This window comes from Rhizophagus irregularis, chromosome 17 (assembly GCF_026210795.1).
Source record: "Rhizophagus irregularis chromosome 17, complete sequence".
Classification (NCBI taxonomy): Eukaryota; Fungi; Glomeromycota; class Glomeromycetes; order Glomerales; family Glomeraceae; genus Rhizophagus; species Rhizophagus irregularis.
In genome coordinates, this window is record NC_089445.1 from 1,557,243 (window position 1) to 1,581,489 (window position 24,247).

Sequence of the window (24,247 nt, forward strand, 5' to 3'; positions counted from 1 at the left end):
TTTTTCTCAGAACGCTCATGATCCGTTTAAAAAAACCATAGTCAGGATTAGGCGGAAAAGCACCAAAGATATATACTGTATTTATAATATAAAATGATAATTTTCAATATTTAAATATTTCAACTTAATAGTAAATTATTATTCTTATTATGGGTTTAAAATTTGTGCGCTCCCGCGCATGAACGCACCCCACGTGATTTATTAATTTATAAAATTTAATTGGCTAAATTTTATTTGTTGATTTTTTACACACGATCATATTACACATCTCTTTTTTTTCATATTATACACTACTTTTTTTAAAACTTCGCTTAACAATTAACATTTTAGTATTTTTCTAGCTTTAACTTTGAAAATGTAGTTTAAGTGTTAATATGTATCTTTTTGACATATATTTTACTTCTTTAATTAACTGCTGTTCTTCTTTTCTTGTAGGTATTTTAAATCTCAGCTGTTAGTGGTATTCCTTAACACATTTACTTAAACCTGGTTGCTTTTCTTTTTAGGCGCGACTTTCTACTTCCCAAGGGTATTTAATATGAAAAGGGAGATCAGTTCCTTTTGTTATAGGCTTAGGTACGTACAGGTTTCTACACATTATTTAGGTATTATTATGTTCTTCTTTCTTGTTTTCGTTCATTCTTTCATTCTTGATTGCTAATTCTGATTTCTTTTTGGGTATGCTTCTGTAGGATTAGGTACGGCTTTGTCCTTCCTGTAAGTGATTTTATGCTTTTCTTTTTTTTATTTTCGTTCTTTTATATTCTTTCATTTATTTTTTACGCTAATTTTAACATATTTTTAACGAATAGATTCATTTACAAAAAACGATACTGCATAATTTAATCATTTTATTATTCTCCATATACAAATCCACTTTATTATTTTTTATTGAATTTATTTAAAGTGTAAAAAAAATTACAGTAATTATTTTCTACATTTACAAAAACTAATTTAAAATCTTGATCTAATCAAACAGAAGAATAAAAGTTGCTAAAAGATTAAAAAGAAAAAAAGAAAATGGAAACGAGTTTAAAATGTTTAATAACATTTTCTGGAGCTTTTATTATAGATCTCATTTTATTGTTCTAAATAAAAAACATTCTTCAAATATATCCCCTTTTTAGAAAAAGAAATATTCAATAAATAAATTAGCTTAAATGCAAATTCACGTTCATTTTTCCCTTATATCTTTACCCGCGAAGTAAGTGTACAGTAAGTTTAGAAAAACTATATCTAAAAAGGAAAACTGAAATTAGTAATAATAAATGAATAAAAAAACTAAAACAAAAAAAGAAAGTATAAAAATACTGTACCTATAAGAGAGTGAAAAGTTGTACCTAAGTTACAAGAGATAGAAATTCAAAATCAGCAACGAAAAATAAATGAAAAATGAATAAAAAAATCAAAATAAAGAAGAAAAACTTACGTCAAATAAAGTAGAAAGCTGCACCTAGTTCTATAGGCGAAGTAGAAGGTTGCACCTAAAAGAAAACCAAAATTAACGCAAAAAATAAACGAAAGAACATAAAAGAACGAAATAAAAAAAAAAGAAAGCATAAAATCACTTACAAGGGGAGCAAAAAGCTGTACCTAATCCTACAGAAGAAGTAGAAAATCATATTCGAAAAGAAATCAGAATTAGCTATAAAGAATGAATGAATGAATGAAAACAAGAAAGAAGAACATAATAATATCTATAAGTAATGTGTAGAAATCTGTACCTAAGCCTATAACAAAAGGAACTGATCTCCCTTTTCATATTAAATACCCTTGAGAAGTAGAAAGTCGCGCCTAAAAAGAAAAAGCAACCAAGTTTAAGTAAATGTGTTAAAGAATACTACTAACAGCCGAGATTTAAAATACCTAAAAGAAAAAGAAGAACAGCAGTTAATTAAAGAAATAAATACGTCAATAATATATTAACACTTAAACTTACCATTTTTCAAAGTTATAGCTAGAAAAATACCGGAAAAAGATAGGGAGAAGGGTTAAATTTTTAACGTTAATTGTTAAGTGAAGCTTTAAAAAAAGAAGTGTATAATATGAAAAATAAGAGATGTGTAATATGATCGTGTGTAAAAAAATCAACAAATAAAATTTAGAAAATTAAATTTTATAAAATTAATAAATCACGTGGGGATGCGCACATGCGCGGGTGTGCACAAATTTTAAACCCAATTATAATTAGATTTATGTTTTTTGGGTACATTGCTTGAAAGCAATATTATAAGTAAATAAGGAGATAACAAAGATTGACGAAAAATAAAAGATATTCTCACCAGACATCATAGGGTGAAAATTAAGATATATATAAAGATTTATTTATCGTTTATTAGCACAGATTAATCTGATCATAAATTACAGCGAAATAGAATAGTGGATCGCTGTTAATTATTTGAATATCTATTTCCACCGCCCTAATGACTTAATTCATCATCATTATTAGCAAAAAGAATAAAATTTATTATTTTCTGTAAGAATTTTTCTATCACCGGGGGTGATGATCACCGGTGACTGAAACTATGACGATCGACCAGCATTAAAAAAATATAGTGCCGGTAAAAATCGATAATTCTGGCCAACGGTGATGATCCCCCGGTGATTTTGAAGTTAAAAAACTTAAAAAATTTAAAATTTTATTGTATTTCTGAATAAAAGCATCTGTTTCATTATGAATTGCAATTTATCAGAAATGTCTTCTTTATTCTTTGTAACGCCGCCTATTTTATTTCGATCATAACTAGTAATGTAGTGTACCCCTCCAGCAGCCTTGTGTAATGAGCTTCATCCATAATCCAGTAAGCCAACCTACGGAAGTCAAGATCTCCCTTATATTATACGGTATAAAAGAGTTGCGTTGTGTAGATCTTTTGTGATAATGCCTACTGATATTTTATTACCTTTTTTAGATTGGCTGAACGTTTCATAATTCCAGCCCTAAAAAAAAATATTTCTGGGTTGTTTGTGCGATTGATGATAATTCTAACCGAGTAAAATCACTCGTCAGGGTAATCATCACAATTCATATCAGATAAATATAAATTTTTTTTTTTAAATAAAATCGAGAGGTCGCCTCGCATCACACCCGGGTAGAATTGTATTCTAGAGATTTGGATTTTTTTGGTGTGAAATTCTATTTATTATTCAATATCACGCTGAAAATAGTAAATTACTCAAACGCAATAATATTTATATTTTTCAAGATTAATCTTATTGACTCCATAAATTGTTCAGTGTACGGTAACCAGTTGAGTGAATAAAAATCCGTTTATTCCGTGAACATGCTGTAAAAAAACATAGAATTAGATAACGGGATAATATTTTTTAAATGAAAATATGATATTCGGAACGTTACAAGTTTAAAATATTTCAGAAAAAGGAGCCAAAACATGAAAGGTTCGGTATATTATCCGGATGCTGTGGGCAAATTCGGAAACCATTTTTTTTTTGATTTTTCGTTATTTTAAATTTTTTCTTTTTTTTGTCATGGTTAAAATAATATATTATTATACCTTTTAATTTTATTCGGTAATGCTATGAATGCAAGGAATAATAAGGGACGATTAAATCTCATTTAGGTTAACAAGCAAAACAAAAGAAACCTGAAATGACATAAATTTATAGGTAAAGATCAGCAAAAATGAACAAACCATTCTTATTCTCAAAGGTCGTGTGATAAGATTTTCCTTTGAACAACGTATCACGAAATTTACGACAAAGCATTTAGGTTAGATCAATAAATAGTAAACAATAAACTTTTACACAAGTTTCATAAGTCTTGGCTTTTAAAAGTTAAAAAAACTAATATCCGAAACACACAATGATAAAATTAATACTAAAAAATATATATATATTTTCATGATTCATAAAGGTTTGAAATATCATTTTCTTTTAATGGTACAGTCTAATATGCTATAATTTATACCGATAAAAAAAAAGGGTATATAATGTTAGTAATGCTTTTTTGATATTTGCTCACAAAGATAACCCATTTATGGATTGTTTGTTGTTTTCAAAGAGATCTCATGAACATTTATTTGTTTATTTATTTAACTTATTCTAACCAATTAAGATATCAAATATAAGCGATCATTCTACCATTCTGCATGGGTTCCGTATATATGATCACTTTCTTATGATTTTTGATAATCTAATCTTCTTGACACAAATGCCCATGTGTTGTCACGTTCCGGTTAGGAAAATTATTGAAAATTCCGGTCAAAGTGTTACAGACTAAAAACGAAAAATAAAAAGGTAACATTGACCAAAATATATATATGAGAAAAAAGCACAAAATATTTGTACAAACAAATTTGTATCTTCGTTACGAAGAAAAGTGAAATTTAATATTCGAAACACAAATCCTTTATTTTATAGAATATAAAATTCGGTCCTTTACGAACATCTTTCGTTAGTTTTAGAAGTATTTCTTTCGGGTTAATATTATGACTACAAAAAACTGCTAAAGAACTTAAAGAACTGCAAAAAACAATTAAGTCAGTAACACCGTAATAAAGAATCAACTCCGTGAATTTATAGGCAAAGATCGACAAAATTGAGCAACGTTTAGGTACAACATATCACCAAATTATGAAACATTTTAACAAAGCATTTAGGTTAGATCAAATTTAAATGATAAATAAATATTTCAAAGCCAAGAACCCATGCGTGTAACTGTGTTTAAAATTAGATGAACTTTTCTGTTTATTTACTACATGAAATATTTAAAATAATATCGAAAAAAAGACAACCTTTTTAATGACGCAGTAAATTCAAAGAATATTAAAGAATTAGATACCACAATTTATGCAATAAAAAATAGGATACAAAAAATTAGTAATGCTTATTTGATAACCAGGACATACAAAGTTAGTAATACTTTTTGATATTATTCTCAAAGATAAACCATTTATGTTTTTTTGTTGTATTTTCAAAGAAATCTTATGATTTATTTATTTACTTATTTAAAATTTACTTTATTATCAATTAAAGTAAGAATTGTAAGCGATCGTTCTGGATCGTTTCGTATAATGATTCTATATATGGTTATTTATAACCAATGATAATCTAATCTTCTCAAGACAATGGCCATGTGCTTGCTCACGTTACGGATTAAATAGTAATTTGTTATACAATAAAGAAATCAAGGGGTATTTCAATAAGTAAAAAATAAGTGTAGTATATTTGTACAATTTACTATTAGTAGTTATATAAGTAACTTTAATTGTTAAAACTATTCTCTAAAAGCTTTTATTACTTTCTTAATAAGAGAAGCAGCATTTTTAACAAAATTTTGATTTCAAAATATATATATGTAACTTTATTGAAAATAGAAAAGGAAGTTTGTTCCTCACACAAATAAAAAATAATGAATAATAAAGTTCTGAGCCTGCCAGAAAAATATCACAAGACAAGAATATATCTATTGTACTATTTGTATTACTACACGATTTGCTGATCTTTGCTTTGTTGATATTTCCATTTTTGTAATGGTAAAAAGAATCGATCCCGCCGCAAGTTTCTACAATTAGAACCAACATTTCCAATTTTACTTCTTCTTGTTACCCCTTTGTTTCCTAATAATACTTACCTTACCCTTGTTTGTTGTAAAAGGTCTATGACGCTTATTTTTCTTAAAACTAACAATTTTAAATTTTCAAGTCAATAATTTTGAAGTTTGATGTTAAAAAAAATTTTTTTTTCTTTTTTTACTTACTACATGTAACAGGCGTTGCAGACTTTTCCAATTTCTAAGAATCTCCAAACTGGAGTTTTCTTAATAGTACAATTTGTGCATTTAACTTTTACACGGTTTGTAGTAGTAATATTAGGATTAACAGCAGGATTTGGATTATCATCTACAACTTTCAAAGGAAGGAAATTGGTTTTAATCATTGTGTCTTTTTTAAAAAAAGAGAAGAGAAATTTAATTTTTTCTAACTTACCACTCAGACTTTTAACATAAAATTGACCACAAATTCTCTCGAAATTATCGATTATAATCAAATAGCAACCAATTTCATGATGATCAACATCATTAATTAAAGTCGCTCTAGTTTCATAGGTATAATGATTATCTAACAAATTGGAACTTTCTCTAAGTTGTGTTGACGATGGTGATAAATAAGATTTGACATGAAATACATCAAAATGATCAAAAGGTTTCAATGCTAAAAGGGCGGTTAAGTAAGCAGGAAGAAAGAACTTAGTTTTATATACAACAATGATTTCATCACCAGCTTTTAATCCGTTCGATTCAATTGAAACTAAAATTGGAGTAGGAAGAAACGTGATCATCTAATTACGTAATTCTATAATGATAATAATGACAAATAAAATTCATTAGAAAATTTCACAATAAAAAAACTTTTTAAAATCGATAGAAAATTAGAAGGTATAAAGAGAGGAATCACATCAATTTATCAAATGAGAAAGTAGCGAATGCTTCTTTTATTTGAAATTATAACGTATTACCGAAATTTTAATGAAATTACTGAACTAGAAATTTATGGAAGTGTGTCATTTTTTAAATCATTTTCTTACCGTACGTAAAATGATAATTTGAAAATTTAATGAATTTAATAAACTAAATAAATATGTAATAAATTAAATAAATTAATAAATTGATTAAATAACGAATCTAATGCAATATATATCTCTTCTTACTTTTAAATAAATAAATAAATATATATATATATATATGTATAATCGAAGAAAAATGTAAGTGAAAAAAAATTCAAAGTCCATTCGTTTTATAATATAGCGCGAAATAATTATTGTGGTCACTTGACCGCTGTCTTATGACCCAATTTTCCGATTTTGTCCGTTTACTTATCATAATAAAGCGTTCTTTCACGATATGGTGTAACTTAATGCGTTTTCTATAAGGAAAATTAAAAATAAAAAAAAAAGAATCAAAAATTTCACACGTTTTACTTCATGTGACTCTCTCTAGTTATTAGGTTTCACATAGTGTGCATAATTGTTTATCTTTTTCAACCTTCAACTCATGTTTTATGGACAATGTTACACCGGAAGTACCAATGATGTTACTACGGTGGAGAAAAAAAAATTAGAATTATGAATCAATTATTAGGACTTTATAATATCATAACTGAGATTAATTAATAAAATTTCTCGTGATCATTTTTTTTTTTTTGAAAGATTCTTATACATTTATGTAATAGTGATTTCTTTAAATTATCATATAGTTCAACAACAAGCTGATCAAAATAATTCTAACTTAATGTAGATTAATTTATAAGCCTTTATTTGTTTTTGATAGAATTTTACATTTATGTTAATAAAATGTCTCACAATATTTTCAAAGTAAAGGCACGGACAACGGACGATCAGACTGCACAAAGGCAGAATTTTGTTGATACAAAATTTTAATATAATTTATATGATGGAATTATGGAAAATGTTACATAATATTAAAAGAAGAGAAACTTTTAATTTTAAACTTATTTTTGTATACACTTTTATGTACTGGAAATAGGCAAAGTGATAAATGATATTATGCTACCAATTTCATAATCTCGTTGGAAATTACATTGAAAGCCAAATAATAGTTTGTTTTGCCAAAATTAAATTTATCAGCCAAAATTTCAAATTACAATTTTTTTTTTGTAACATAAGGAAACTAAAGGAAAGTAATAACTTATGAAAAAGGAATCAAAGTTGCAATTCGTTAAATACGGTTAAATATTTAGTGTATGACGTTGATTCAAGTTGCTGGTGCTGCAGTAACTGTATACACATTTTCTTTTCAAGTACAATTGCAGAAGTATTCAATAAAAAGATAAATTTCAATCTATTTTTTTAATGAAAATCTTAATATATATTTTATCAAGCATTTGGGAACAGGGTAATATATACTGACTCGTAAAATATATATAATCTTTGTATTTATAATTTATTAAATTGGAGACGAAAGTAAGTTAAAATGTATTGTTTTAATAAAATTGCGGCATAAAATGATGCGAGTATCACAATTAGTATGTGTATATATTTACACCATAAAGACGAAAGGAATCTAGACCGCCGGTATGTGCTACTTGTCACATTTCAATAGTTTCACTCCCTGCAAAAAAGGTATAACAAAATTTATTAATAGCATTAAAAACATTTCCTATTAAAAATCCTAAATCTTTTAGCTCAAATATACTGTATACTTTTAAAAAATTTTATTGTTACATGGAAGAAACAGCAAGAATTTGAAATATTTTTGTAGAATTAGAATGGAACATAGATAAGACGAATTTTAATTATAAAAATTTATAGTTATAATATGATAAATAGTAATCTTCTTAGTTAAATACCGTAGTGTAGTTTATGATGTTCTTTACTACTTCATGGAAATTAATTACGAACTTATGCGTTCAAGCTACTGGTTTTGAATCACTTGTATCACCATATCGAAGCCGACTTCAATTCATGTGGTATTTTTGATGCTCTGGCCAATTAAAAATACAGAGAAAGTTGTATCGTTCATATTTATATTGTAGTTAGCAGAAAAATAATTAGCCGCACCGTGATCCGGACCCGGCTCAGGCGTAGATCGTCGTGGAATTCCAGGGGATTTTCTGCGATTAAACCGGGTCCGGATCAGGACTAACATTATACATTTTATAACTATTTTATAGTATAATCAAATGGTTTTTTTTTCTTTCTCGATTTATTTAAGACTTCAACATTTTCTCTTTATATCTCTTTACTTCCATCCCTACAACATTTTCTTTTCGATTGCAATAAAGTTATAATAAAGAAGTTAAAGAAGTTGTCTGTTACATTAGGACCGACTATTGGTAAGTTAGACGACTTAGACGTCTATCTTTAGAATAAATATAATTGTTCGGAGCGTTCTACTGTACTGCATCAGACGACTCAGACGTCTCAGACGATTCTGTGTTAACCCATGCAATTTTCCTCCCTTTCATCCCCTGACGTCGCCTCACATTTTAGCCCTTGCTTTTTCCTTTTTGGATTATACCTTGTAACTGATGAGTTTGTAACACTGCTTATTTTATTTTATATTTTATATGTGCAATTTTTCGTAATCAATTTTTTATTGTTTGTTATGTTTTAAACTGAGTAAATAAACGCGACGGGCTTTAACGTTTTCCGTTTTCCTAGTTTATTTGTATTATGCGAATTATAAAACGTTTGAAAAGCGATAATAGAAGAACTGCTCAACAGCAGTGTTGTTAAATTGCCATGTCATTTGCCCATTTTTCAAATGTCATTTGTCATTTCTCATACTTTTTCATAGTAAAATCGGTCATTTAATATCATTTGATGTCATTTCAATGTCATTTCAGTGTCATTTGACAACACTTCTCAACAGCATATTACTTATTTTTAATGCCTTGTATTAGTTTCTGACCAAGTATGTTGCACATGTCTTCATTATTCTGTTCTGAATTATAAATTTAGCCAGAATTAAATAAAATAAATATTGTCTGGGTAATCAATGTAAAATTTTTTGTACCGATAAATTTATCTTTTAAAACGAAACCGACGAACATTTTCAAGTAATAAAATTTCGATCTTGATGCCTTAAATTATAAAAATTGGCTGAAGAAAACATATGTAAATAAAAATTCCTTAAAGTGAATCAAATTCCGAAAGTGAAGATAACTACGAAATGAAACTCGAAATCTATATACAGAATGGTAATGATAAAAAGTGAATTATTCCACAATAGTGGTGCAAACTTTTTGATGGTAATGCGTGCGGTCTCAAGTACGTAACATCATGGACGTAGCTTCATACAGTTATGACGTATGACGTAATTAAAAAAACAATTAAATAATTAAAACAAATAAAAATATTAAATTAAATTAGCATATTTTATATTATTTATATATAATTAAAATAATAACGATTACTGCTTCTTATAATTAACAGCATTATTTAACATTTTTCTATATGCATTACTAGTATATAAACGAAGAATATAAAATCATAACAATTTATTCTAATCTAGTATTTAAAACATCATCAACTATGTTAATAGGATTAAATTCTATATTATTATTAACTTCTTTACTAGTATTAGGTATATTTAGTTCTTCACGCAATCCATTTTCTCCATCCTGAAAGATTGGATTTGTAGATCTATAAAATCTTCTAAAATTAAAGTAGTAGTATATGGCGATATGTTAAATTTCGAAACTTAAAATAAAAAAATAAAAAATAAAAGTTTATATTATTTATATTAGGTATATTAAGTTTAAAAGTAGTTACACCAAAAGTTCATTATATAAAGCCTAAAAAATTTAAAAGTAATTACGTCAAAAGTTTATGTAAGTCTAAAAATCTAAAAAAATCCATATGCCAAAAGTCATTTATGGCGTCATACGACAATTGTGATGCTACTGACGGGACGTTGAAAAAAATGACGTAACTACCTAAGGTTCACCACGATTCCACAATAGAAAGTTTTATTTAAAGACAAATTATTATTTGTAGTTATTCATTAAATTTTTATTTTCTCTTTGTTATGTATTTTTATAACGATTATAATATAATAATTAAGTGTTATTTATTTTGATTCAGCGACTTTAGTTGGCAATCATTTAATTTCCGCGGCTCAGCGCCACAGCCAGCTGGCATTTTTATAGCGGCTTTCACCACTACATGAACCATTTTCATACCTTGCATTTAATTTGCTGTGATGCTTGACTTGTCTCTTTTTATTGTATTATTCGTTTACTTTTTCTATAGGTAATATTGTTTTGACATTGAAGTTTTATACCATTATAATCATTTTGTTTTTTTTTGGCTCTTATATATTGCATTGATAAAACTAGGAAAGCGAAAAAAAGATAAAACTAATTACTAAATTTTGCGATCCATTGGCTGACGATCACGTTGCGGATAGAGAAACTCGTGCTGATCACAAGTTTTCATTGAGATGAATGAGTTATTGTGAAACTATACTTTATAAACGGTAAATGAAATTGAGAGATATGTCGAAATAGATTCTGAAGCGGAACTTGGGAATTAGTTAAGACGATTAACCGGTTAAGAGATCGATCATAAATTAGGTTTTAATTCCGGCCGGAATTAAATTAACTTTTAAAATGCATTTATACAAATGAAGCAGAGATATGTGTTGTATTAATAACAACTCCCTAAGCTGCTCGATTTCTTCGATTAATTTTTTCTTAAATACGTAGATTTATAAATTAAATGTTAATGTTGTTACGTTTTTATAATAATTTAAAGTCGCTATTTATTTTAAACATTGTACTTTAAAAGATTTAAAATTAATTACGTTTAAGAAAATAAACGAATATGTGTGTGTATTATATACTCGATCGCTTGCTAAGTACCATTAAAGAAATCAGAATAATTCCCGTAAAGCTTCTTTAATATTGGGTTAGCAATTTCTTCGAGCGAATTTAATTTAAATTCATATTCTTCTTTTCCTGATTCTTGGTTTTCATCAAGCCACGTAATTGAATCTTGTGCAACATTCTCAAGTTCGTTTTTTAAATTTTCGATATACTAAATTAAGTTCATTTTTTTATTATACTATTATAAACTCGAATACTTAACAATAAACAGAGAAAACTTACTTGTATCACATTACGTAAATCGTACGTATAGCTTTCTAGGGCGTTTCGTGCTTGTGCTTTTTGCATAACTTCTTCTCTATCTTCACGATATTTTTCAGTTTCAGTAACTGTTATTACAAAAAATAAAATATTATAATTGATATTATTTAATTATTATAAATGATTAAATATTAAAGATTGATTACAAACTCATGCGTTCGATTTCTCCCTTTAAAAGCCCGCCAATGATGGTAATCTCATTCATTCTACCTGTTGTTTTATCAACAGCAGAAACCTATAGTTGATTATAAATTAGCAAGGTTAAAACGCTAATGAAATCTTTACATTAAATACTGTACATACTTTTAATTTTCCATTTAAATCAATATCGAAAGTGACTGCAATTTGTGGAACACCTTTTGGTGCTGGACGAATTCCAGTTAATTCAAACTCTCCAAGAAAATTGTTTTCTATTGATCGAGTATTGTTGCCTTCATATACTTGAATTGATATACTAGATTGATTATTGAAATCTGTAGATATAATTTTAAGTTTCTTGGTAGGCATTGAGGTATTACGTTTAATAAACGGCAACATGTCACCATTAAGGGTTTCGATACCCAGTGATAAAGAACTGACTTCAATTAAGCATAAATCTTGAATCTTTTCAGAAAAATTGCCAGTTAAATGAAAAGCTCTCACTGCAGCACCATAAGCGGCTGCTTCATCAGAATTGATAGATCTACTTAATTCTTTGCCATTAAAAAATTCAGATATCATCCTTTGAATTTTGGGAATACGTGTTGAACCACCAATTAAGACAATTTCATCAACATTACTTTTGTAGATATCACTATCTCGAAGTACTCTATCAATAGGTTCTATTATAGATTGGAACAAATCTTGATTCAATTCTTCAAATCTTGTACGTGTTATGGAAGTACGAAAGTCAATATTTTCAAAAAGAGAATCGATTTCGATGAAAGCTTGTGACGACGCCGAAAGAATACGTTTCGCACGTTCACACTGCTCTCTCAAACGACAAAGAGCACGTATATTAGAAGTAAGATCTCTATTGAATTTGCTTTTAAACTCTTGTACGAAATGATTCATTAGACGATTATCAAAATCTTCACCACCAAGATGAATATTACCAGCAACTGCTATTTCTTCCAAAATTCCCTCTTCAATAGCCAAGAGAGAGACGCTACAAGTACCACCACCCAAATCAAATACAAGAACATTTCGTAATCCAACAATTCTCCTGTCCAATCCATAAGCGATAGCAGCAGCAGACGGTGAATTAATGGTTTGCAATACATGCAAACCTGCAATCAAACCTGCATCCTCTATAGCTTTACGTTGAAATCTATTAAAGTAAGTTGGTACTGTAATTACGACATCTCTAACTGATGTGCCAAGAAAATCTTCTGCAATGTCTTTCATTTTTAACAATATCAGAGATGTAATTTCTTCCGGTGAGAAATCTTTCTTTTCGCCTTTGTATCTGGCACGGACATATGGTTTTCCATTATTTTCGATGACTCTGAACGGCCAGTACTAAATTTGATTAATATTTTGTACCAGAAAAAACTTTCTTAATACTTTTCCAACATAAATAAATAACTTTTCAAAGAGTAATTTTTGATAGAACGTACGATACCTTCATATCATTTTGGAAGTCAGAGTCGTAGAAATTACGACCGATGAGACGATGAACGTCAAAAACGGTATTATAAGGGTTTGTGGCAACTTGATTTTTGGCTACTTCACCAACAAGAATTTCTGTATCGGTGAAAGAGACATATGATGGTGTTGTACGATTACCTTGTTCATTAGAAATAATTTCTATTCTATCATTTTTCCAAACACCGACACAAGAATACGTGGTTCCCAAATCGATACCAACTATAATTAACATTATTTAAATTAATAATAAATTTAAAAACATCTATATCAAATTAGTGCATATACTATATATATATACCAGTATTTACTTCTATATCCATTTTTTATTAAATTGTAAAGAAATATGTTTTCGAAATAAAAAAAATAAAAGGAATATGAAATTTTATCTTTTTGATTTTTTATTCTTACTATTTAAATATGGTTTCAGTAAAGATCAACAGAACACAATATATTCTTTTGGATAAATGGGGATCAAGTTTTAATCCAATTTGATTATTAAATGACCAATTCTAACTTTATTAGTATTAATTTACAAAAAATTGATGATATAGCATATGAACTACAATTAGCAACGGGAGTCAACATACATTACGATTTCTAAAATAATCATCGCCAAATAGGCCACTGCATACAGTACACGCGGTCTTATTGATTTTTAAAATTGAATAGTACCCGTGGGTACCGGGGATATACTATGTGGGGATATTGTATATGCGGGCCTTACGTAGTTCTTATATACTAGTATTCCGGTAAAAATAATTGTAAATAGATTACGATCAGTACTAATATTAATAGTTAAAGATTGTTAAATAATTGCATCAAAAATTACATATTGTGGTTTACAATTTTTAAATCACTATTAAGATCTTTTTTAGTACCGTACGACTTAATCACGGTACTGTAACTACTGTATTCAGTGGCCAATGGTATTTTCTCCCAGTAACTTTTGTTCCTCCCTACCCTAACAGGAAACAAACTAATGAACCAACCCTTTTTGGATTTAGGTCGTCCGGCATTTATTCTTATTTAGTTATAAAAGAGCGTATTAATGAACGCATTAAAAATTTTTAAAATTATAATTTTAAAATTAACTATAATATTTGAATATACAGTAACGAATAATACTGAATTCCATAGATTGATTGCGTTAAATATAGAAGGGATGCTAAAATTGATGAAGGTCAAGTACTGAAATTGGTTTGGTCGCTTCAAAGAATTTTTTAATGGCTCTAAATAATTTATGACAAATTAGGCGTCAAAGCTATTAAATAGATGATAAAAATTAATTTAAAATACAAATTCAAATGCATAAGAAATAATCAATTATATGATTTTTGATATTTTTAAAGTTAAAATACTACCCTTGAAAAATATAAAAGCTTACGTGAAAGTAAACTTATTAGTAACTAGATAGAACGTTACAGATTTCTGAAATTAATTTATGAATACATTTGAAGAAAGTGGGAGTATTGTATATATATATTAATAAGTTAGATGGGACCAACAACGTAATAAAAAATTTTTTATACTGACAATAATCGTGACAAAATGTCATGGTTTTTTTTAAAACCTAAAATTTTACTCTTATTATTCACGTAACTTTGGTTCAACATCACATGATTCACATATAAAAGGTAAATCTATCGAACTTTATTTGAGAACATATTTGGTTATATTATTACGAATCCTTCCAGTAGTTACATTCCATCCTTTATATTTTAATAAGTCGATCTTGAGAATATATTGGTTAATATATTATTACAAATCCATTCAGTAGTTACATTCCATCCTTTATATTTGTCGCCTCCTGTTGTAACATAGTTCTGAAAACGAAAATTAATAAAATATTATTTATGTCCGGAACAACGTAATATAGATGGACTGGTAGATTTCCTCCCAGATGATTTACTAAGACTGTTTACCTACATGACATAAACATATTCAGTATATAAACTGTGGATATAAAACTAAAGACCAATAGTTATAAATGATGAATTCTATTATGCTGAGGACTTCATTTACGATTATCGCGTCGTCAAAAGACACAATTATTGAAGTTTTGCAGGAGGTGCGTCAAATTTAAAAAGATATGCGCAAAAAAAATTATTATGTTTTTTACATATAAAAGTAAGATTATAAGCGCATAAAAAAAAAATTATTTATTACTAAAATGTTTTAAATGTTATTGTACTTACATGCCCTACCCGCTAAAAATGCTTTACATTCCCGCCTAATTGTTGTACGCTTACATGTCTACATGTCCTACCCGCTAAAAATGCTTATTTACAATTTATTAAAGAAAATTATAATTCACTCTTGAGGATTTATTACATTCCCGCCTAATTGTTGTACGCTTTTTCAAAGTCAAAGCTAGAATTCTCTATGAAAAATTGCACATATAGGGCAAATTTTGCGCGTATTGGAAAATTTTCGCGCGTGTAGGGCTACTTTGATCGATCTACAAAATTTTTATTTACTTAGCATCTATGAAAGCTTGACACGTGGATAACGATATGATAAAGTTCGTAAGACGTAAGATATCTAAGCAAGATAAAAAAAACGTTAGTATGGTTGGACCATACTCTATAAAAAAAAGCTTCCAGAAAAGTGTTAGTATCATGCTACCAAGTGGTTCACCTAGAACTTGCACAATAAAGACAATTCTTTTTTTTGTTTTTTTTTGTTTTTGTTTTTATTTTTATTTTTTGTTTTATTTTTTTTAAATTTTGTTTTATTTTTTATTTTTTTTTCATTATTTTTTTTTCATTTTTTTGCTAATTTTTTTTTTTATTTTTTGCTAATTTTTTATTTATTTTTTCTTTTTTTTTTATTTTTTTTATTTTTATTTTTAAATCCCCACCATGTAGTCCTTTGGTAAACCACTGATAATTCATGACACCAACTATAAGAGCCAGGTACATAGGCTAATCCTGCTCCAGGAAAGCCAGTTTCTCTTATATTCTTACTCTTCAGCTTTTTTTATCTGTAAACCAGTATCATTAAAACTATGCTAAGCAGGGAGCGCAAGCTTACCTTAATATAGTTTACCGCAAATCACGAATCTTTGTAGAAAATTCTTGGTTATTTATTTATTTTTGGAGTTGTTGCTACTTCTTGAAAGTGCCTTCGACGCTACAACAGTGGTACCAACTATTGCACTGAGCGCTACAGCCACTCCAGCCTTATGCTGGAGGAACGGCTTTCACAACTCAACCTTTGTAAAGTCAACCTTCCAAAGTTTTAGACTGCCAGGAAGTATAAACAACGTAAGGAAAATTTATATTAAATATACTACGGTATTTCCCATGGAAAGACTGAGGTGTATTTTTTAGGTTGAAGTTTCGTAAGTAATAATATTTTTGTAAAATAATAAAATGTTAGAAAGAAGTTTGAAGTTGAAAAGAGGTTTGGAAAAAGTTTGAGGGTATATATATACTTGTAAAAACCTCTTTCGATACACTATGACTAATAACACTTGTTATGATGATATTACATCATTTTCTCTATTACATAAACTTTTGTTTAACTGATTATCATAAAATCATTTTTACGTGACAAATTATTAGGTGTATACAAAGCATGACTCATAATTTAAGTAAAATATCTTCTGATACTATAAACTGGCTTTTCATTATTGCAACATCTAGATGATTCTTTAAACGTGACAATAATGGATGATCTTTTAAGCGAAGCATCTTATGAAGTATACGATAACAAATGATTAGTTTCTAGAAATCTGGACATATCACGGCTCGGGCAAACACGATAAAAAATATTTCAAATTACAATGGTAATTATATCATTAAATTTTATTTGTGTTTCAAAAAAGTTTTTAATTTTTATGAATAATGAATAAAAAATAGTTGATATTAATAACGCAGTATGAATTACTTTTTTTTGATAACTGATAACTGATAACAAAAACATAACAGAATAACAATTTGTGGCGCAAGACCGATGATCAAGACAAAAAGTATCCAGCTATCCCTTTTTTGTAATAGTCTTGACCATCAGTTTTATTAAACGCATGAAAATTCAATAACAATTTTTTTACTTTTCACGCTTAAGAGAGAATAATTACCTTTTAGAATAAAAACATGATTTAAAAATAGGTTTCCCTCATTTATCAGTTGAAAAAAAATTTTTTTTTCATGGCTCGATTGGCTCGTCATCAAAACCATTGCTTTGTTAGTTAAAAATGTTTTTGTTTAAAAAAAAATAAATAAATGACAATAATAATATAAAAATTCTGTTGGTTTTATGTTAATAGAAAGTTTTTTGCGATGTGTTTTTGTTTATAATTTTGCGATAACTGTTAAATTATAAATGCTCCCCTTTTTGAGTTTGCATTTTTCACAAAAAAAAAATCATATTTTTTTCCTCCTTTTTTAATAATAATAATAAATACGATAATATATCATCTTTAAATTCTTCACAAAAAATGGAAAAACAAATGCAAAATTCCATCAGATACTCAACCGTTTCGACTACTATGGAAATTCCCAAAAATGTTGAAATTGGTAAATTGATTGGTCGTAAAGGACGTAACCTAAAACCCATTGAAGAAGGGACTGGTACACGCATTTACATTAATACAGAAGTAAATCCTCGACAAATTGAAATTAAAATAAATAATGATGATAAAGATAGAGATGAAAATATTTCGCCTTGGGATTGGATCAATAAAGCAATATGTCAAATAGACAAGTTACTAGAAGATATTGATATAAGAAGTCGAAGAAACGATATAGAAAAAGAAGGAAAAAATAGTAGAATTTCAGATAATGGTAATCATCAACATGCAACGCCAAGAAATCATAAAGATACCGATCCGAAAGAAAAAAGAAAAAGGTTTACGACCAAAACACGACAAGTATGATATTTCAAAAATATTAATATTTATTTAATATATATATATATTTTTTTTAATATAAAATATTCTTCTATTTAGTCATTAAATAAGGAAAACATTAGGAGAAATGTTCATGTAAATCACACGAAATCAATCTAATTAATCCTTTTTTTTCTTTTTTTCATTATATTTCATTATTTATTATAGATTATGCATTTCTTTTAGTAGTTTATAGTTTATAGAAAATGAATGAACTTTATTCAGTTATTATATGTATAACAAAATTTTTTTTCTTCTCGTAAATAGAAATATATTTTTTTAATAAAGAATTCCTAAATTCTCTACGAAACGTGTAATACAAAATATACGTATCTTTTTCTGAAATTACTAGTCTCATAATTTGAACTTTTTTCTTTAAATATTGATGCTTGGAAGCTGATCTTTGTCCTCTACAATTTGAATTCCTGGCAATTGACAGAATCGCTGTATAATTATTCGGATCATTATAATAAAAAGATCCAGTACCAGCACTAGATTCTTTAAGTAGCTCTAAGTTTCTAAAATTTCTTGATCATTTGTTGACGTTAAAATCTACATTTGAAAGAAAGATATATATAAGAAAATTAAATTAAAAAAAAAATCTTAAATTTATTATAATTACATTATTATTATACCATCATACATAAACTCATTGGCAATTGTAACCTAATCCCGTATGAGGACTATCAACACCCTGAAATTTTTTCTCCATTAAACCAAAACTTATTCCAATTACTTAAAATAAAATATCATCGTTATCAATAAAACCAAAATAAAATAAACTTAATAAACTTGGTAAATTTGCATCATCCATTAAATTTGATGAACATAACCATTAATTTCATAAGCAATAATATTCAAAATGTTTAATTATAGCATTTGAATAAATAGTATCACGTATTATTTGAGATAAATTTTTAGCTTTCTTGGTAATATCAGGTGATGTGAAATCAATCATCTCTATAAAGTTGAGAAAGTTCAACTGAAGCAAAAGCGCTGGATGAAATCAAGAAAGGGAATGTTGTACTATCGTCTGAAGACCTGAAAATTATTTAACAATTATGAATTAATAATAATTATAATAATAATAGAAATATAATATCATTCTAACAGGCACTCCTATAATAATAATAAAATATGGATAGACTTTTTATAATTAAAATAATATATGATTTAAAATGTACATATTAAATTTCTCACCAATTCCTTCACCAAGGTTTCAGTGGTAGTTCTTGTTAATCAAGAAAATTTATAAGCTTCATTTCTAAATTCTTGCATTGTACCTAATTGTTGTTTTTCCATTATATCTAAAATCGAATTAACGGCTTCTAACCAAATTTATTTGTTAAATATATATCATCTTTAGTATTACTCCAATAATTATGAGATAATTTTAAAAAAGAAACTAAAGAGTCAAGCTCCCACTTCTTTCCCATGTAGCACTTGAAGGAAGTGTTTGACCATGGATTTTTTGGATGAGGAAGTCTAGATTTAGTTGATGCATAATATGCATTCGCATATGAATCCTATAGAAAAAATTTATTAAAAGATGTGATTTTTTTTTTAAAAAAAAAATACCATTGAAAAATAAAACCTACACTGATAATTAATTCTGCTTGCACATGTATAACACCTAAATAAGATTCTTCAATTTATCGTCATATTTTGCGTAAGGGATATAAGAGATAATTTGATTTGTTGAATCTCTTAGCCACTGCACTGCACTAAGAAAAAAAAAATTATTTATGTATTTAGTCGTCTTTAACCAAAACAAACTATCCTTTTGAAGAAAAAAAAATTGAATAAATTACGGAATTTCAATAACAATGAACGTTCTTGGACAATCTTCACCAACATTAAAACCAAGCTACTGTCGTATCTGCGTATGGAAAATATTACATTAAATCTTAAATTATTATCATCATCGAATCAGAAAATTATTTATCTACCTAAGGTATTTTGGGCAACAATTTTCAAATAATCTTGTCAAATCTTTATCTTTCATATTCGAAGTTATATCTTTTATTACTTTCTTGATGATAGGATTAACAAAATTTTCGTTCGGATTCTTTTGATTGACATTCAGTTTTGGTAGTAGTTTCTTCATTATTTACGGATGATTTAAACGTAAACATAATTTTAGAGAATACTTTTGAGAATATATATTGATAAATTGTTTGTGTCACAAATAAAAGACGTAAATATCGGCAGATTCTGATAATCGGTGTGATCAGAAAAATGGAAGTCCCTTATGGTAGGAGCGTAGGGCCGTAGTTCTTAATCATTGATTGTCTATGAGAAGGTACAAGATTTTCACGTAAATTAAAAAAATAAATTTGCAAAATTAATTACTTTCTTGAGTTTCTTCAATAATGATCCTAAATGATCAATGATTTAACGTGACTATTGCTACTATTCCTATCAAAGTACAATATATTCCTTTATCTCTTAAACAAATTCTTTTCTTTATTTTTATTATATTAGTTTGGGTAAAATGAAATCTAATATATTTTATTGAATATATACTTTAATTAATTGTTATTGATTTTTCACTTTAAAGCATTAAACGATTTAAACGTCAATTATTGCATCAATAAATAAGTATGTGCGCATTAGTGTAAACTTAACGCCAACAATATTTTCCTAGAATATATTACTAATTTTGTATTTTTTCTTAAATTACTTTCATTGATTATTAATAATTAAAACAATGATTAAAATAATATATTAGATATTATATTCTATAAAAAGTTGATATATCGATATTTAATATAGTTAGTTTGCACAATTTCAAAAAAAAAAAAAAAGAAAAATATAAATTTTTTTTAAACTTTTTAAACCTAAACCTATACATTCTTAACATTTAGTATTTACTAATTCTTCAGAATGATAATGGTAATAAATTTATCCAAAAAAAAAAATAATAATTGCTTAATATGTTCTTCTTCTGTTATCTCTATTGTCTATATTGTCTCTTTCTTCTCTCACGTTGATAAACTTTTCGAGTAATTTTCTTTTATGTTCATATTCATACTTTTCTGCTTCTTGATTATTCTCAAGCCATGCAATTGATTCTTGGATTGCTTCTTTGAGTATACTCTAAATTTGTTTTTTTGATAGGATTGGAAATTTTTATTAAAACTTCGATTCAACAGATAAGAAGATGCGCAATACGATCCCGAAGGACGATAGACTCTAAAAAAACTTACTTGATATGAGTTACGTAAACTGTATACATAACTTTCAAACTCATTTCGTGCTTGCATCCTTTGTGCAACTTGATTTCTTTCTGTATGATATTTCTTAGCTTCAGCACCTGTTAAGAAGAAATTATTTATTTCATAAACGATCCGACCATTAAAAATGTAAGATTAAAAACTTAGTTACAAACCCATGCGTTTAATTACTTTACTCTTCGGTCGGTTATAAATATTATTGATAGTTGTCATATTTGATCCACCAGTTATTAAATCAACAGCAGTAACCTAAAGTTAATTAAAAAAAAAGAAAAAATATTAATGTAAATTGTTTACTAACAAAACTTATTACATTATTTTTTATATATAAATAATTAACCTTTAATATTCTATTTGAATCAATATCGAAGGTAACCTCAATTTGTGGAACATCAGAAGAAATTTTAGTTAATTTAAATTTTCCAATCAATCGATTATTTCTTGTTAGGTTATTCTCCCCTTCATATATTGAAATTATTATATAATTTTGATTGAAGTGACTTGTAGATATAATTTCGGATTTCTTAGTAGGTATAGTTGTATTACTATCAATAAATGGGATCATGGTACCACAGATTTCGATACCAAGAGAAAAAGCAGCAACATCAAGTAACATTAAATTTTGAATCTTTTCAGAATTATAATTAGATAAGATAGCAGCTTGTATTGTAGCACCATAAGCGATAGCTTCATCAGAATTAATAGATTTATTTAATTCTTTACCATTAAAGAATTCGGATATCATCTTTTGAATTTTGGGAATACGTGTTGAACCACCAACTAAAATGATTTCATGAACTTGACATTTGTAGATTTTACCATCTTGAAGTACTTTCTCAATAGGTTCCATTATAAATTGGAATAACTTTTGATTCAATTCTTCAAACTTAGCACGTGTCAAAGTAGTATCAAAGTCAATATTTTCAAAAAGAGAATCAATTCCAATAAAAGCTTTTGTTGATGCTGAAAGTGTACGTTTTGCGCGTTCGCATTGTTCCCTCAGACGACAGATAGTACGAACGTTGGTAGTAAGATCTTTATTAAATCTATTTTTGAATTCTTGTACGAAATGATTCACGATTCGATTATCGAAATCTTTACCACCAAGATGATTGTTACCAGCAACTGCTTTTACTTCTAAAATTCCTTCTTCAATGGTTAAAAGAGAGACGTCGCAACTACCATCACCTAAATCAAAGACGAGAATATTTCGTTCTCTAGTGAATCTTTTATCCAACCCATAAGCGATAGCAGCAGCAGATGGTGAATTAATGATACGAAGTATTTTCAAACCGGCAATCAAACCAGCATCATATAAAGCTTTATAATGAGAATAATTAGAGAAAGCTGGTGTTGTGATTACAGCATTTTTAACTTGAGTGTTAAGAAAAGCTTCTGCGATTTCTTTCATCTTTTTCAATATCATGGATAAAATTTCTTTAGGTTCAAAATCTTTATCTTCACCTTTGTATTTAACACGGATATATAGCTTTTTATTCTTTTTGACAACATTGAACGGCCAATGCTAATTATTATGATACATAAAAAAAAAAAAATTACATCAAAATGTTAGAGATTGCATTATTAATTGAAAAAAGATTTAATATCGATTTACAATATACCATCATATGAAGATCAAAATCGTTGATATCATGACCAATAAGGCGGATAATATCAAAAACGGTATTATGAGGATTTATAGAAACTTGATTTTTTGCCGCGTCGCCAATAAGAATTTCTTTATCAGTGAAAGCGACGTATGATGGAGTTGTACGATTACCATAATCATTGGAAATAATCTCAACTCTATCATTTTTCCAAATACCGACACAAGAATATGTATTCCCTAAATCAATACCGACTAAGAAGTTTTTTAAGAGGAAAAAAAAAATTATCAATCTTTTTTTTAAAAAAAAAGAAAAGAAAGAAATGGTTTATTAGATGCTCAAACTTTAATTATTGCACTAACCAGTTGCCATTATTACTGTAAGAAGATAATTATAAAATCAAAATTTTCTTTTCCTCTCTTTATTTTACCTTCGTTGTAAAGAAGAAAAACAAAAATTTTTGGAAATAACACATCGCAATTTTAAAAGAAATGGAAGTACGACACACATTTTTTCCAAGTTCGTTTTCCAATTTTAGTCAAATTAGATGCTGTCTAGCTAAACGCGTCTAAACCGTAATAGGTGTCTAACACATTCTAAATAGTTCAAATAATCCAAATAACCCAATCGTTATTACCATAGTTTTTATTAAATTAATAATCTCGCGAATGACTGAACATTAAGATTTCAAACGCGAAAAAATCTTTGTAACTTAGCCCGTGATCAATGAGTGTCGGCCGGAGAAAATCAAATTTTCGGTTTTCCCGCGATTCAACGATCTTTGATATAATTGATCTGATTTTATGAAAAATTTTTCTCGTACATAAAATATGTGAAAGTTATAACTCTTCGCTGATAATAAAAAAAAATTCAATTAAACTTTTGAATACAGTAACTTACCACATCCATTATCCAAAAGAATCCGTTCAAATTTACCTTGCAAAACCCTCGATTTGCGTCAGATGATGCCGGCCAACATTATTGGCTTGATATTGTCCAATATTATAATGCCAAGTTGATGCACATCAGCTGTCAGATGAGACAGTTAACGCACAACATATACTTTTTGTTTATGGATAATAAATTTTATTAAACATATTCTGGACGCGAAAATAGAATTTGTTTTATAAAATTGGGGTTCGATAATTATTTGCACAAGATTAAAAGATGTGTTTATTTAAAAGACGAAGCATGATTATAAAAAAATACCAGCTTTCTTTACATAAAGACTGAATTATAAAAAAAAAAATAGCT

At 27.6% G+C, this 24,247-nt stretch overlaps 5 protein-coding genes across 5 annotated transcripts; 1 reads left to right on the forward strand and 4 right to left on the reverse strand.

The window, feature by feature from the left end:
• Positions 1 to 5,425: 5,425 nt before the first annotated feature.
• OCT59_009074 (uncharacterized protein) lies at positions 5,426 to 6,300 on the reverse strand (the record flags this gene model as incomplete). The annotated part of the gene is made up of 4 exons (XM_025330405.2): positions 5,426 to 5,524; positions 5,594 to 5,642; positions 5,720 to 5,867; positions 5,949 to 6,300. 4 exons carry the CDS (start codon positions 6,298 to 6,300, stop codon positions 5,426 to 5,428), a joined length of 648 nt encoding a protein of 215 aa, XP_025177445.2.
• A 5,037-nt stretch (positions 6,301 to 11,337) lies between these two features.
• OCT59_009075 (Homospermidine synthase 1) lies at positions 11,338 to 13,579 on the reverse strand (the record flags this gene model as incomplete). Its single annotated transcript, XM_025331139.2, has 6 exons — positions 11,338 to 11,520; positions 11,592 to 11,698; positions 11,781 to 11,865; positions 11,934 to 13,130; positions 13,234 to 13,478; positions 13,558 to 13,579. The coding sequence occupies 6 exons, from the start codon at positions 13,577 to 13,579 to the stop codon at positions 11,338 to 11,340; spliced, it is 1,839 nt and encodes a 612-aa protein (XP_025177444.1).
• A 4,121-nt stretch (positions 13,580 to 17,700) lies between these two features.
• OCT59_009076 (uncharacterized protein) lies at positions 17,701 to 18,270 on the forward strand (the record flags this gene model as incomplete). The annotated part of the gene is made up of 2 exons (XM_025317846.2): positions 17,701 to 18,132; positions 18,211 to 18,270. The coding sequence occupies 2 exons, from the start codon at positions 17,701 to 17,703 to the stop codon at positions 18,268 to 18,270; spliced, it is 492 nt and encodes a 163-aa protein (XP_025177443.1).
• Positions 18,271 to 19,100: 830 nt separating this feature from the next.
• On the reverse strand, positions 19,101 to 20,257 carry OCT59_009077 (uncharacterized protein; the record flags this gene model as incomplete). Its single annotated transcript, XM_025317845.2, has 7 exons — positions 19,101 to 19,191; positions 19,351 to 19,356; positions 19,612 to 19,676; positions 19,749 to 19,783; positions 19,866 to 19,874; positions 19,962 to 20,029; positions 20,100 to 20,257. The coding sequence occupies 7 exons, from the start codon at positions 20,255 to 20,257 to the stop codon at positions 19,101 to 19,103; spliced, it is 432 nt and encodes a 143-aa protein (XP_025177442.2).
• A 181-nt stretch (positions 20,258 to 20,438) lies between these two features.
• On the reverse strand, positions 20,439 to 23,443 carry OCT59_009078 (uncharacterized protein). The gene is made up of 6 exons (XM_025323514.2): positions 23,356 to 23,443; positions 23,009 to 23,247; positions 21,727 to 22,911; positions 21,542 to 21,635; positions 21,360 to 21,466; positions 20,439 to 21,249 (listed from the first exon to the last, which is right to left on the reverse strand). The coding sequence occupies exons 1-6, from the start codon at positions 23,363 to 23,365 to the stop codon at positions 21,082 to 21,084; spliced, it is 1,803 nt and encodes a 600-aa protein (XP_025177441.1). The 5' UTR covers positions 23,366 to 23,443; the 3' UTR covers positions 20,439 to 21,081.
• Between the last annotated feature and the right edge of the window lie 804 nt (positions 23,444 to 24,247).

What these genes read in the sequence shown, in the direction of transcription:
- OCT59_009078 (XM_025323514.2), bottom strand. An exon ending in ATTTTGATCTTCATATGATG is followed by an intron (nt 22,912 to 23,008) that starts GTATATTGTAAA and finishes CATAATAATTAG; the next exon opens with CATTGGCCGTTCAATGTTGT. An exon ending in GTTTACGTAACTCATATCAA is followed by an intron (nt 21,250 to 21,359) that starts GTAAGTTTTTTT and finishes AAACAAATTTAG; the next exon opens with AGTATACTCAAAGAAGCAAT.